This window comes from Notolepis coatsorum (assembly GCF_963971535.1).
Source record: "Notolepis coatsorum genome assembly, chromosome: 5".
Lineage (NCBI taxonomy): Eukaryota > Metazoa > Chordata > Actinopteri > Aulopiformes > Paralepididae > Notolepis > Notolepis coatsorum.
The window spans coordinates 202,383,108-202,398,904 of record NC_140169.1 but is presented as its reverse complement, the minus strand read 5'-3'; the positions used below and the strand labels follow the sequence as shown (position 1 = coordinate 202,398,904).

General features: G+C 49.1%; 1 protein-coding gene across 1 annotated transcript in view; it reads left to right on the top strand.

Moving 5' to 3' along the window:
• Nucleotides 1-1,548, top strand: part of rab3gap1 (RAB3 GTPase activating protein subunit 1) — a 248,328-nt gene extending 246,780 nt beyond the window's left edge. Inside the window, 2 exon segments of the mRNA XM_084313830.1 lie at nt 1,229-1,363; nt 1,365-1,548. Of these exon segments, the coding sequence (XP_084169956.1) occupies nt 1,229-1,363; nt 1,365-1,472 (243 nt within the window). The 3' untranslated portion in view covers nt 1,473-1,548.
• Nucleotides 1,549-15,797: the final 14,249 nt, after the last annotated feature.

Genomic DNA, 15,797 nt, shown 5'->3' with positions numbered 1-15,797 from the left:
CCCCTCCCTCCTCTCTCTCTCTCACTCTCTCTCTTCTCTCTCTTCCCCCTCTCTCTCTACTCTCTCTCTATCTCTCCCCCCTCTCTCTCTCTCACTCTCTCTCTCCCCCCCCCCCCTCTCTCTCTCTCTCTCTCTCTCTCTCTCTCTCTCTCTCTCTCTCTCTCTCTCTCTCTCTCTCTCTCTCTCTCTCTCTCTTCCCCTCTCTCTCTCTCTCTCTCTCTCTCTCCCCCCCTCTCTCTCTCTCTCTCTCCCCCCCCCTGTCTGTCTCTCTCTCTCTCCTCCCCCCCCCCTCTCTCTCTCTCTCTCTGTCTGACGTGGCCTGGTCTGCGAACCCACCAGACCAGTTTTCTGGTGGACGTGGAGGTTGGTACAGCAGAATAGCAGTAGTTTTAGCCTGCTACTCTCCTGCGTGGTGGAGGAGGCAGAGTTGGTCGTCGCTGTGCATCCGTCTGGTCTCTCCAGGCTGTAGCTGTTAGTGCTCTTAGCGCCCAGTGTCGTTGTGTCCTGGCTCCAGGTCAATGTGCACCCGCGGTCCCAGAACAAAGGCACGCATCGACCCAGGAAGCACATCAGTGGTGCCATTAAATGTTGTTGTTTCAGACCCTGTTTTAGCTCCCTTGCCTTTTAGATGAGATTTACGGAGGAGATGTGAGGAGGAATTTCTGATTGTACCTTTTTTAATATACCCAGTATTAAATGTTCTAATCAACTCGCCTAATTTACATAATTTGTTCCTCCTCAAAAAAATTATTGTACAAAAAAATATTGTACAGCACCAAGTATAGTACAACAAAAATAAGTTTTGCGTCTAACGAGGGTGCAAATGTAACCGTAAAGTGCAATAACAATATTCATGTACAGGCGATTAAACTGAAATATATATATAAGTGAGTACTACTGAGTAATAATGCTAAGCTGATGTACAATGTTATAGTGTTGTTATGTACAGCGATATACAGATATAAATACACCTGATATACTGACCCATGACTGCATACTGGAAGGCAGCACAATGACCGCTCGTCTGGTTTCTCTATGTGTCCAATGACCGCTCGTCTGGTTTCTCTGTGTCCAATGACCGCCTCGTCTGGTTTCTCTGTGTCCAATGACCGCTCGTCTGGTTTCTCTACGTGTCCGGCAGCCCCTGCCATAGCTCCATGTATGTTTATGCCTCACATTATCCAACGGCTCCTCACACGTTGTGTTTTTTCTTGTCTCCTCCTCACAGGCGGCCCTATTGGCCCCGATGGACGAGGATGTGGGGCGCGGAGCCGAGGACAGGAAGCCAATGGGAGGGGGCATGAACGTGCCCGATTTCCCGCCTCCGGCCGGCCGCGAGATCCTACTGCGTACCTGCGTGCCGCGCCCCCGCGCCGTACTCCAAGGCCCTGCCTCAGCGGCTGTTCTGCGTCCTGATGAGGGAGGACTTCAGGCTGGCCGGGGCGTTCTCCTCAGATACATCCTTCTTCTGAGAGAGGGAGAGAGAGAGAGGGAGAGAGAGAGAGGGTGGGGGTGTTCTCCTCAGACACCTCCTTCTTCTGAGACACTTACAGGCGGTGGGGATGAAGAGGGAGGGAGGGGGAGGGGGGGCGGGCGAGAGGGGTGGTGGAGTGTTGAGTGTAGGCATCGGTGACGCAAGCATGTCATGTTTTTCCGGGATCAGTACCCGCACATGTTTTTCCGGGATCAGTACCGCACGTGCGATCGCCTCGTCTCCACCCTCCTCAGTGGCACTGAGCCAGCGCACCTGGAGAGATTGGCGGGAGATGCAAAAATAAAAGCTTGGCGGCCCTTTATGACGACATCATCACACTGTGCCACGTACGAGGATGTCGTGGGTTCTCAACAGGGCTACGGTCTACGCAGTTTTAAGTCTTTCTTTTGAGGTGATTGAGGAGGAAAAAATGTATGGACGGTTGTCTTTGTTCTGCATGGTAATTGGAAGAATTTCAAGACCTAATTTTCTGTCATAAGAAACCTTTCACACATTTCAAGAAATACTTTTTATTCTTTACTTTATACTTTTATATATATATAGTTTAATTTAGGCTCGTTAATCCGGTTTCAACGCAGGCTACACTGCCACCACCTCAGAACAGAGTAGCTTAAAGGAACCCACCAACTTTTTGGGAAATTAGCTTATTTGCAATCTACCCTGGAGTTAGACAAGTAGATACATACCAGTGATTTCATCACCTCAAAAGCCCCATTTTTCAAAAAACAGGGCTTTTGAGGTGATGAAATCACTGCGCCCAGCCAGCAGTGGTTCGGCAAAAAATATATCTGCTTAGAAAACTAAAATGTCTAATTTATAATTTATTTCTCCACGTGGTTAATACACAGGTCACAACATGTTTACAGAATGTTTTGTAGTTGTATTTGGAGTGTATTTCGTGACTGTTGGGAACTAGGCTACACTGGCACACCTACTTCCAGTGAATGACGCTAAGCTAGTCCAACGGTGCGGCTGTTCCCTAAGCCTAATGCATGCACAGAGAAGAAAAGGTATAGGTAGAAATGTATCTGCTTGTCTACTCCAGGGTAGATGGCAAATAAGCGAATTTCCCAAAAGTCGGCGTGTTCCTTTAACGACATACCTTATACAAAAAATACATATTTTTCTGTTGCATTGTTCTGTACAGCTTGTGTTTAGAAACCGGAGAGAAGATGTGTAAATGTGAATAACGCCGTCTGTAAGAGGAGAAGGCATCTCGACCTTCAGAGGGGTAACAACATGTCAGAATATCATGTGCTTCTCCTTGCCACACTGTTGTGTTGTACCGTAGTGGGCTCTCTGTCGGGGCCTGGTTCATAGGTGTTACCGTGGTATTCCACCCAATAGCTTCTCTCAGTGCTGCGTATTTGTTCTGTTGCCCCATCACCGCTTACCATCATCATACATAATGCAGTTGTCACCAGGAACGCTGATCTATAAATCAAATCACCAGAATCGGCATCCCCCACTCACAGATATGTATAGAAACTTGGGTTGAAAGTGCAATTACATTATTCTATTATTGTAAAAGATGTAGCCTTACTCATAGCAGCAGAGACAGGGCGCTAATCGTTGATAATATTAGTGCTGTTTTCATGATGAATGATGTTTTAAGAAAAAAAAATAAAAGTACTATTAATTGTTAAATAACAAAGCAAGTCATTGCAGGCATTTTTATTGTCAGTATATGACTATGTGGATGGCTTAGATCTGTGTAGTTAGTCTGTACGTATTTAGTGTTGGTCCTACATGTCCACTAATGTAATACCATTACATGGATAATAATAAACATTTTAATTCAACACTCAAATATTTCTCCTGTGTATGTGTTGCAGTTTGTACATGTTGATTGATTGATTGATTGATTGATGATTGATTGATTGATTGATTGCGTGCATGAGTGGTTGGTTGGTTGGTTGTTTTGATTGATTGATTGAATAGTTTATTTGTTCTTTTCGACCATACAACAATCATCAGATTAATACCATACTACAACAACAGTAACAACACCACTCAACAATACACACCAACAATAATGGTGTTTGTACAGTAGGACCAGTCTAACGCCACAACAATTGGTCGCATCACCTTTCACTACCACACTACAAAGGGTTAACCTTTCACTACCACACTACAGAAGGTTAACCTTTCACTACCACACTACAGAAGGTTAACCTTTCACTACCACACTACAGAAGGTTAACCTTTCACTACCACACTACAGAAGGTTAACCCTTTCACTACCACACTACAGAAGGTTAACCTTTCACTACCACACTACAGAAGGTTAACATACGGTTATCCTATAACCATAGTTATATGAGTATTGGCGGCGCTCTGCGCTGCCTACTGGAACATATCCCATATCAGCCTAGATGCTGAATAAATTTCTCCACATGTACCTATACACACCCATCCGCCTGGCCACACCCCCATCCGCTCCTCTACATGGCCATACTAACAGCTCCTTCCCAAGTCTTTCCCCACCGAAGGCGAAGACCACGGGGTCCTCAGGGAGTCTAGCGCAGAGCGCCGCCAATACTCGTATAACTATGGTTATAGGATAACCGTATGTTATATATCGTATGGCTTACGCTCTGCACTGCCTACTGGAACACAGGAGCTGAGCAGAGCGGAAGCTCGACAAATGTACCCGCTGAGGCACCCCACAACCATTAGAACCGGGGAGGACCCGAGCCCCCGGACCCCCCTAGTGGAGGACGGGAGGGAATCGGATCTGACTGTGTGAAGAGGGTTTAGCAACTCAATGCACAGGGTGAGCAGACCGTGGGACTTATGTTCCTACAGAAGAACCCACGACTACACAGGTGCGCAACCCACATGCCACTAGGGAACGAACGGGAAGAAGAAAACCCCCGTTACAACCCCTAATATCACAGGGTCAAGGTAAAAAAAATAAAAATATGTGAAAAGGCCATAGCAGCGGAGCGCGAAGGAGGACCCAGCCCCAGAAGGGTAAGGACCCCCCGGAAAAAGGGCCTGGCGAGGCCAACGCCGCCGCAGCATCGAGACCCCACCAGGCGGTCACTAGTGACACCACCCCCCACATCGCCAGCGTATCGGACAGGGCCCATCCAAGAGCAGGCCCTTCCCCCCTACAGCACGCCGCCCTGAAGCACTCAAGAGGCTACACCCCCACAGCGGGACCAGGCAGCGCACCGGGGAGACAACCCCCAAAGAGGTTGATTCCTCAATCCAGGTAACAGGACAAAAGGACTCAACCTGAGCCTGGAGCACTGCGGACTAGACAGGCACCAAAGGGGTCTGCTGAAAACAGCACCTCGGCGGAAGGGGCGTACGGTAAGCCTCCACAAAAAAAAGACCACCCTCTAGAGGGGCCGAGGCAGAGAAGGCTGACACGATTGGCAGACGTCATGAAAGGTGCGGGGGCACACTCGCAGGCAGACGGGGTCAAGCCCGGCCTAACCCGAGAGTCGACTCCGCTACCAACACACCTGGAAACCAACCACCACCCAACAGGAGGCGGTTGTTCCTATAACCCCCCAAGAAAAAAACTCCAAAACACAACTGCGGGTATACACCGGCTATACAGCAGTACAAGTGTTTCAGTTCTCAAGAAGGGGTTAACCCAGGCCAACAGGTCGACGAGAACAAGTCCGGACCTGGGCCCGGCGGACCGGGACGTATACACGGATGCCAGAGGGGTACAAGAACCACCTCGACAGCCCCCTCCCAGCCCCGCCAAGCAGGAGAAGAGAGAAGGACCAGGCTCCTTTAGCACAGCGCAAGGTACAACACAATATGGACCAAGCAATAGTGAAGGATAACACGCAGTAACATAACCACAAACACCTCCATAACATCAAACCCTGCAACGCCCGGGCCAACCCGGCAATTTCCCCCCGAAAAAGCACAAGTCCTTCAGGGTACCAGAACAGCAGATCTGCGCCCCGGCAGACAACGGGTTAACTGACCTGGTCTGGCGCGACCAGAATCAGTCCCGTGTCCTAATCACGCCACCATCCCCAGTCCCAAGAGGGGGGTAGGTATGCGTGTCGATCCAAAACATCACAGAGGGCGCCACCAAGACGGTCAGAACATAAAGCACCACGCGCGGTGGCCCACCCCAAAAGTGAGACCCCTTTGCCAATGCTTTGATCTATTCCGTTATCACCCCCCAGAGATGAACCAGAATTCATAGAGACAAACCTAGTACACTGGCGCTCGGAAGAGACAAAATTCCATCCTAGTTGCCCCATAAAAACGCTGTTTCAATGATGAGCAACCAAGGCGCGCAAGCCCATGCGTGGTTCCACACAGAAGCACCCAGGGCCAGCACTATGTACACGTCGAGACCCAAAACATATCAATGGTAATTCTAACAAGAACCCAGATAACGTTCCCTCCAAGCCGCCTGGGAGAACGGCAAGAAGCCTGTCAAACCCTCTCTACATAAAGAGAGGAGACGGGGAACCCCCAGAGAGACTTCCCACGTGAGCAATACATCGAAAAGATATATGTAACATTGAGCTACGTGACCAAAAGCTCAAGACATATGTAACAGAGCGCAAAGCAGAGAACTTTCGTTTAAGTTCATATGCACCGCAACCCATCTTGACAACAACAGAGGTCCACCACATGGAGCCTGAAAATAACTCACGGAAGTCTCACAACCAATAGAAACGCTCCCAGTGACGTACTCTATGGCAGGGGGAATTTTGTGACCCACCTGGCCAAAAAAGGTGTGGAACCAGGGAACTCCCTACCCCCTCTCCCTACTCAGTGCGACAGGAAGCCCAAAGGACAGAAGGCCCAACCCCCTGACCAATCAGAAAAGAGGGAAGGAGGGGTTTATCAGTTCACCCCCTCATGACCCCACACCCCGGATACGATGAAAAACAACCATCAGCGATGATACCCGTGTAGCCAGCATGCTGTATGAAAAGCACACATCCACAAGGATAAGCTAAACCAACGCACTCGACTGCGAACAGGGTTTATAACACGGCCGTAGGCTTATGTGCGAACACGACACCCGTGTTTCATGTTTTAAGAAAAAAACACAAGTTTAAGAGAGGGTCAAGACCTCCGTACAAGCTACATATACGAGCACTTCTGTAGGCTAACACTCCAACAAAGTTGTGGACTCGATGCCATGTTTCCCAATGTAACAGAATACACACAACCCCCTCAGACAATGGTAAAATGTACCACTATAAGAAGAAACATATATTTCTTCATGAGGAAAGAAAAGCCTTTCGACCGAGTGCTAGCCACAGGCCTTGCCAAGCACACATATATATAGCGACCCGAACGATTTACAAGAAAACTGTCCTGCTCTCCCAAACAACCCCACAGCTAGGCAAGGGTTCACACATCGTATCCCCAACATATACATAGAATAAACACACATTTTGTAACAAAAAACAGTCCCTCGTCACCAGGAGGGACCCTTTATTAGTCTTAACAAAATCATATGGTTGGGGCGGGGAAGGGAACAGGGGTAAACAGGGGAAGTCACTAGCGGCGCCTGCCGTGTGCAGCACGGGGCTCGCCCCCACAGGGAGCCGGCCCGGAGGGACGATTCTGGGGCGCCTGGTCACGTCGATCCCTACCGTCACCTCCGGGCGTGGGGCGGCTGGCTGCGGCGGACGAGGCACTCCCTCCACTCCTGGCCTTCTTGGACGAAGGCCCAGCGGCGGTGGTGGCGGAGGCAACGGTCGCGGTCCTCCGACGACGTTGTTTCCGTCGGCCATCACCGGTGGCATCGGGTGGGGGGAAATGGGGTTGGAGCACAGCGCACTGCTCCTCCATCTCTCTGCAGGCAGCCGTCATCTGCTGCATGGCCGACCCGAAGAGCCCAGCATCGAAGAGGGGGGCCGTGAGCAGGCGAATCCTCTTCTGTTCAGGCACCCTCGCTTGCTCCAGCCAAAGGAGGCGCTGGGACAGAGTGGCCAGGGCGTGCCCCTTCCCGGCGGCTATCGCCTGCAGCTGAGTAAGGTGCAGGATGGCTCCAGCCGCCTGGGCGTGAAGGTATTGTTGACGGTCGTCCAACACCGACCCGCCCGCCATCATCCCCGACATAGCGCGCCAGCTGCGCGATGTTAGACGTCGCAGCCAGGCTCTGAGTCGTGGCGATGAACGCCTGGTCACTCCAGTTAGCCATCTGCCTTTGCCGATTTCCCCTGGGGAACCGGCTTCCGCAACGGCTCCCACACCACTTCGGGACAGAGAATAGATGTCATCGGGCTATCAAGCCGAGGCACCCCATCCCTTAGTCCCTGGACCAAACCCGCCACCCGCGTGACTGGCACGTAGGCGGGGGTAAGGCCAGATTACCTGTCCCTGTCTTACGTAGGCCTCCATTGAAGGGAAGAATGGGTAGACAACGCCCGCCTCCCTCACAGGACGATGTTGCCAGAGATGACCAATCATATCATCAGGGACAGGTGCAGGCAGAGGCTGCGGCAACGCCACGCCATTAGCGGCAGCGGCGGCCGCCATGAGCTCGGGGAACAAGGCACGCAACTCCCCTTGCGCACCTTTCTCCACGTCGCCCGCGTCCCTCACGTGCGGGAGGTTGCCATGTCTGGCGCCACCATCCGACGTGGCTGATAGCCGGGCATCTTGTCTCCGGGTCGGAGGTTCTAACCCAACACCGGAGAACAAGGGACCCCAAGGAGACGCAACACCCCCTGCCACACCCTGAGGGGGAGAGTGATACGACTCCATTGGGGCATCAAACAAGAGCGCTCCCGCTCCCTCCATAGCCTCCTCGGAAACGGAGACAGAGCAAGAGCACCCTCATTCGGCACCTGCACCTCCCCACAGCCAGGCCGTTCGCCCCTGCAGCTCGCCGCCCTACGACGGGAGCGAGCAGAGGCGAAGAGCCTGCATCTCAAATCCTCAGCCACCAGAGGATTCCCCCACTGGCGGGGGAACCAGAGCTGGAACTAGGCCATCTACAGAGAGTGGTGCGCTCAGCCGAGCGTACCACGGGTATTGCACTACCCCCCCTGCAGGTTCTATACAACAAGAGGTGCAAATCCAGAGCCTGCAGGATAATGAAAGACCCTCACCACCCCAATAACAGCCTGTTTCAGCTGCTGAGGTCAGGCAGACGCCTGCGAACCCCAGCTACTAGGACAGAGCGGCTTAGGCTCAGCTTCTTCCCCCAGGCCATCAGAGCCATGAACAATGAACATTGAGTGCTCAGAACATTGAACTGTCCACACACAAGCACATATGAACACACACACGACACGCACACTGTGCACGCTCACACACGAGCAGCCACTTAACACTTTAACATGAGCGGGCACACACTCATGTCGCACACACGCACACTTATGGCCAAAGGAAAGGACACTTTAAATTAGAATAACAGGAACAGTGTATTGCACTACCAAAGCTAACTAGCATGTCCCATATGCTCTGTAAATAACTATGTACAGAGACCGAGATGTCACTCCATGTTACCTGTTACCTGTTTACTGCACAATGTTGTTTTCTTCTTTTGACTCTATTATATGTACCACTGTATTGCACATCGTTGCGGGCAAGACCACCCGCATTTCATTGTATACCTGTATGCCGTGACAATTAAAACTCTTGACTTGACTTGACTTGATCTCACGGGAGACGGCCTTGATTCAACAGCCCCTCGGAGAGGCAGACTCCCCACCGGACGCCGCTCGGGCATGTCTGACTGCCACGACCGTGGAGTCAGAGCAGCCCCATGACGCACGGCGGACATGGCAATAGAAAAGCGCTGGTGAAGGGTGACGTCGCGAGCGTCCGAACCCCCCGAATTAGATGTAGACATTATGACTTCGCTTTTTCTCATAAAATCGTGAGAGAGAGAAAAAACAAGAAACAATGTCCATGCAGCTCCTGGTTTTTAGTTCATTGATGGGTATATCAGTTCATAATGTCTGGTAATATCTTATATCTAAAGGCCCCAATGTATAATATTCCTGATGGGGCCTGGAGCAGTGGCTCTGTGTCTGTGCTCTCCTCCTCCCTGAATATGACCTGATGACCCCGTTCTGCATCCATCCTGAGGCTCCCTCCTCACAGACACACACCCACACACACAGGACCCCTCTCCCCACACACACCCACACATGCACACACGAACAGATCTCTTGCTGGCTGCTTGCGTCTGACGACTGGCCGGCGCACAAGCACGCACACACATGCAAAATCTCTCTCTCTGGCACATCAGAACACTCACAGATAATTGATAGGTTTTTCAGTTATGCAAAACCTAAAACAAAGACACAGTCATTCTCCCAAGAACGTTGGAGCATATAGCTTTAACTCCCTCCCTTTCAGTACACACACACACACACACACACTCTAGCACACACACACACCAATTATATGATGTGCCGTGGAGAGGGGCGATAAGGAGAACGGTGGTAGGGAGGCAGGGGACTGCTTTTCCATATTGAAGGCAGCCCCTCCTTCTACTCCGCTTCCCATCTAAGATCCTTTGTCCTCAAACTATGACACGACAGCTATCAATCATTAAGCCAGGAGGAGGGGTGGAAACGACAAATGTATAAATGATGTGACGATGTATTGACGAGACCACCACTTGGCACTGGCTCGCTCCGTGTGATGGAGGTGCGTGGTCCGGATTGTGATCTACTTGTGCTGTGAGGGTTCCAGTAAAACTCTGCAGACTGCCATCTGACTCTGTCTCATCTCTCTGTTCACCTCGCCGACATTCAACTAAAAGAACTTAGGTTACATGATAGAATTTCCTTTCACTCCTCTCCAACAACTATTTTGCACTAAACTCAAGTGGTGTATACAGACACTCGCCATGGTGAAAATAGGGAAGGAGCTGTTAGTATGGCCACACCCCTGCTTATGTAGAGGAGCGGATGGGGGTGTGGCCAGGCGGATGGGTGTGTATAGGTACATGTGGAGAAATGTATTCAGCATCTAGGCTTTTTTTTTTATCCACTTTTTCTCCCATTTTCCTATATTTTTTTTCTCCCATCCCAATTTTCATATCGTCCAATTCAACCCTCCCCTGTCTTCGAACGTTGTTTCTTGCATCCCACAAGCCGGCTGCAATGTGGACTAAGTCATACATAGCACGAGTCCCCTCCGATACTCGAGGTAACAGCCGTCGCATCTTTTCACCTGCGCGGCTCGATCTTTCAGCGTCGGGGGTCTGGGCTTTGGAGAGGCCCCGCCCCCGTCGCTTCTTGATTCTACTGCGCAGGCGCACCAACCGACCTGTAGGAGTCGCTGTCCACAACGCCCGATCCCCACCCTTCAGTTTCCCTCCCCGTAATACGGCCAATGTGTATTACTGTGGACGACCAGCTAAACTGAAAGCAATGTGGAGAACGGGCCTCGAACAGGAGGCATCCTGTTCGAGCCTAGTCTCCAGCATTCGTTGCGAGCGCCTTGCCCACTGCGCCACGTAGCCGCCGTATTCAGCATCTAGGCTATACAATATATAACCCTTTCACTACCACACTACAGAAGGTTAACCTTTCACTACCACACTACAGAAGGTTAACCTTTCACTACCACACACTACAGAAGGTTAACCCTTTCACTACCACACTACAGAAGGTTAACCTTTCACTACCACACTACAGAAGGTTAACCTTTCACTACCACACTACAAAGGGTTAACCTTTCACTACCACACTACAGAAGGTTAACCTTTCACTACCACACTACCGAAGGTTAACCCTTTCACTACCACACTACAGAAGGTTAACCTTTCACTACCACACTACAGAAGGTTAACCTTTCACTACCACACTACATAACCCTTTCACTACCACACTAGAGAAGGTTAACCTTTCACTACCACACTACAGAAGGTTAACCCTTTCACTACCACACTAGAGAAGGTTAACCTTTCACTACCACACTACAGCAGGTTAACCCTTTCACTACCACACTACAGAAGGTTAACCCTTTCACTACCACACTACAGAAGGTTAACCTTTCACTACCACACTACAAAGGGTTAACCTTTCACTACCACACTACAGAAGGTTAACCTTTCACTATCTACCACACTACAGAAGGTTAACCCTTTCACTACCACACTACAGACGGTTAACCTTTCACTACCACACTACAGAAGGTTAACCTTTCACTACCACACTACAGAAGGTTAACCCTTTCACTAACACACTAGAGAAGGTTAACCTTTCACTACCACACTACAGCAGGTTAACCCTTTCACTACCACACTACAGAAGGTTAATCCTTTCACTACCACACTACAGAAGGTTAACCCTTTCACTACCACACTAGAGAAGGTTAACCTTTCACTACCACACTACAGAAGGTTAACCTTTCACTACCACTCTACAGAAGGTTAACCTTTCACTACCACACTACAGAAGGTTAACATTTCACTACCACACTACAGAAGGTTAACCTTTCACTACCACACTACAGAAGGTTAACATTTCACTACCACACTACAGACGGTTAATTACACAAATCAAGACACATTAGAACTGCATCCAGGCCTGTAGTACTTCAGTCCAGTCTCAGTCTCAATAAGTCCTTTCTGCTGTCATCTTTGTCTTCATCTCAAGTTCAAGTTCTTTATTTTTCAATGAAATATTTGTGTTTCGAGCTCAGACTCAACAGTGCACAATTAAGAAACAACAATGAGACTTCCGGTATGAGAGCGGAAGAGTAGCACGCATGCGGTGAGGCTCCTGGTCAAAAGAGCGAAAAACGGAGAAATAAAGACCCGAAAAGTGATCAAAAATCAAGATGCAAACGAGAAGGAAGGAGGAGAAAATAATTATGAAGGAAAGAGAAATTGAGAACTCACAGGAAGAGGAGAGTTCGATGGAGCAGAACCCCCGAGGCGAGACCGAGAAGGAGCAGGCGGAGGAAGGGGGAGTCTCGGCTGAGACGGACAAGGAAATGCCAGGATGGGCCGTGCTCATGCAGGCCGGGATACTGGCGACCATAAAATTGAACTCGGACACGATGCAGGCAACCATAAAACTGAACTCGGACACGATAAGAAATGATATTGGGAAGTTACAGGAGGAATTGAGGAAGGAACAGGAGGACTTCAGAGGTGAAATGAATACAGAACTCAAAAGGGTGGATGAGAAGATGGCGGAACAGGACAGAAACGTAACAGAGGTACAGACTAGAACGGCGCAAATGGAGGAATGGAACACAGAGATACACGAGGTGTTAACGTGTGCGATTCAAAAACAAGAACAGATGGAGACAAAGATATCGGACATGGAGGGGAGGTCACGGAGAAATAACATCAGAATATGGGGATTGAAAGAAGGAGTCGAAGGGGAATCGGTGATCCAATATGTGAAAAAGCTTATCAAGGAACAACTGAAGGAGACGGGACTGGAAAAAATGGAGATACAGAGGGCCCACAGGGCGTTGGCTCCGAGACCGAAACCGGACAGACCTCCGAGGGCAGTGATTATTAACTTTCTGAGATTTGAGATTAAGGAATTGATACTCAGAACCGCGTGGACCAAGAAGATAGAAATCGAGGGGAAAAGACTGTCGTTTGATCAAGATTACTCGACAGCGGTAGCAATAACACGCAGGTCCTACGCGGGACTGAAGAGAATTCTTAAAGAAAACGGAATGAAATTCCAATCACCCATGACCTCGCTAAGGATTCACTGGAAGGAAGGGACGGTGATGTACGCGACGGCGCGGGAGGCGGCGGAGGAGATGAGGCGACGGGGGATGCAGATGGCGGAGGACGGAGAAGGAAGGGAACAGGAGGGCCAGACGCGGAGCCTGCAGCAGAGATTGGAGAAAGCATGCAGATGGACCAGAGTAGGATATCGAAACCCGGGAGAGGAGGGAGGAGAGAGGAGAAGGCCGAGGTGAGACGTGACAGACCGAAGGCGGAGACGGACGAGGAGGCCAGAGACGGAGAAGGAGAGGAGAGGAGGCGGGAGGAGACGAACGGATGAGTACACGCACAAGAGATTGAAAAAACTATCCAAATAGAGACAAAATATAGAAACTGAAATAACATACATAAACACACATTCCCAGGTAGAGGCAGGATATAGGAACGAACATAACGTATACATGGACACATAATACACATGCTGATGGAGGAAATAAATGGAAATATAATTAGGTATGATAGACGGAACACAGAACATATTGAAACAAGTACATAGACACACGCTGCGAGTAACACAGTTGGAAGGGATTAAGGGGATAAATGGACATCACATAGAAAATAGAGAGGAGGAAAAGAAAGTAAAAAGGGGTACACAGAAGACACCACACACGGGTTTGGGAGGAAGGAGGGACATTGGAACATATGAGCCACATTGAGAGGGACCTAGGAAATGGGGGTCTTTGATCAGAATGAAGGACAGAGCGCTTTTGACCAGGAGCTCGACAGCAATAAAAACAGTAAGAAAGCTGGACAAATATGACGAGCGGTTGGGGGTAAAGGTTTCAAACCCCCAAGCCGTCAGGAGGAGGCCTCTCACTAGGAGAGCAATTACTCCTCACCCACCAGCAGGGGACAGGGGGGGACACAGGGACCCCCCGAACGCCTTGGGAGCACTTTATGTAAAGTTTATGTTTTTTATTTATGTTAATCATTATATGTATTCGGTGAAGAGAGCGGAGGCTACAACCGGAGGGGGGAATGAATGTGACATGGGGGGGACTGACAGACGAAAGAAGAAGAAAGATGACAATGGTTAAAGGTATAAAAATGATGTCGTTAAACGTTAATGGAATGAATAATACGATAAAGAGGGGCAAAGTGATGTTGAAGTGTAAAAAAAGTGAGATGGAAGTGATTTTTCTGCAGGAGACACATTTGGTAGCACAGGATCATGAGAAACTGAAGAGATTTGGATATGAAAATGCATACTATAGTTCCTTTAAACGGAACCTGAGGAGAGGAGTAATCACGTTAATCAAAAACAGTCAAATTTGAATTGATCAAGGAAGTAAGAGACAAGGAGGGAAGGTTTGTTCTGGTGAAGGGAAAAATGGAGGGTCAAATGATTACGTTAGTGAATGTTTATGCACCCCCAGAGAGTGAGAGGGATTTATATGAGACCATTTTTTATATGATAGTGATGGAACTAGAAGGGATATTGGTATGCGCGGGAGATTTTAATGTAGTACTGAATCACGACCTAGACACCACGAGTACTAGAAAAGGACGGGCACCAATCAGTAGATATATGAATATTCAGATGACGGAAATGGGAATTACAGATGTTTGGAGGGGGATGCACGCCATGGACAGGGAATACACACATTACTCACACCCGCACGTGACATATGCGAGAATAGACTACTTTTTGATGACGACGGGGGACAGTTACAGGGTACAGGAGAGCAGAATAGGAGTAGCGGACATATCGGATCACAGTGCCATATATCTGACAGTAGATCTAGAAGGGAGACGGAGGAACACGATCTGGAGACTAAATGTAGGAATATTAAATAACAAGGGGGTGGTGAGTCAGATCAAGGAGGAGATAGCCAGGTATAAGGAAGAAAATGACAACGGGGCGGTAGATCCGAACATTCTATGGGACACACTGAAGGTGGTGATAAGGGGGAAATTGATGGAGAAGACAGCAATGCTGAAGAAGGCCAGAACGGAGACATATCACAATCTGATAGGGAAGCTGAAGAAGCTAGAAGGGAGACACCAGATATCAAAAGAACAGGAAACGCTCGGAGAAATCAAAGAAGTAAAGGCCAGGATAAATAGGGAATTATTGACGGAAATAGAAAAGAAAGCGAGGTTCATGAAACAAACGTACTATGAAGGGGGACCAAAAGCGACCAGACTGTTGGCTAGGAGAATTAGGACGCAACAGAAGTTGAACACGATACACACAATAAGGGATATAAAGACTAATGAAATATTGAGAGACCCAGCTGAAATAGAGAGGACATTTAGAGAATACTATGAGAAACTATACACACAGCCAAAAGCAGCGGGAGAAGAGGAAATAGAAGCGTATCTGGAGAAGCTAGAGTTACCATCGATAGGGAAAGAACAGAATGAAGAATTAAATAAAATAATTACGGAACAAGAACTGGAAGAGGCAATTAGTAGAGCTAAAAACAACAAGTCTCCGGGGAGCGACGGATTCCCATCGGAATTCTACAAGACATTTAGAACGGAATTAGCACCCATGTTAGGGGCGGCGTTCAGACACACGATGGAAGAGGGAAAAATGCCCCCCCTCGTGGAAAGAAGCCATAATCACCACGATACCGAAGGAAGGGAAGGATAGAGAATTATGTAGTAGTTTCAGACCTGTGTCCA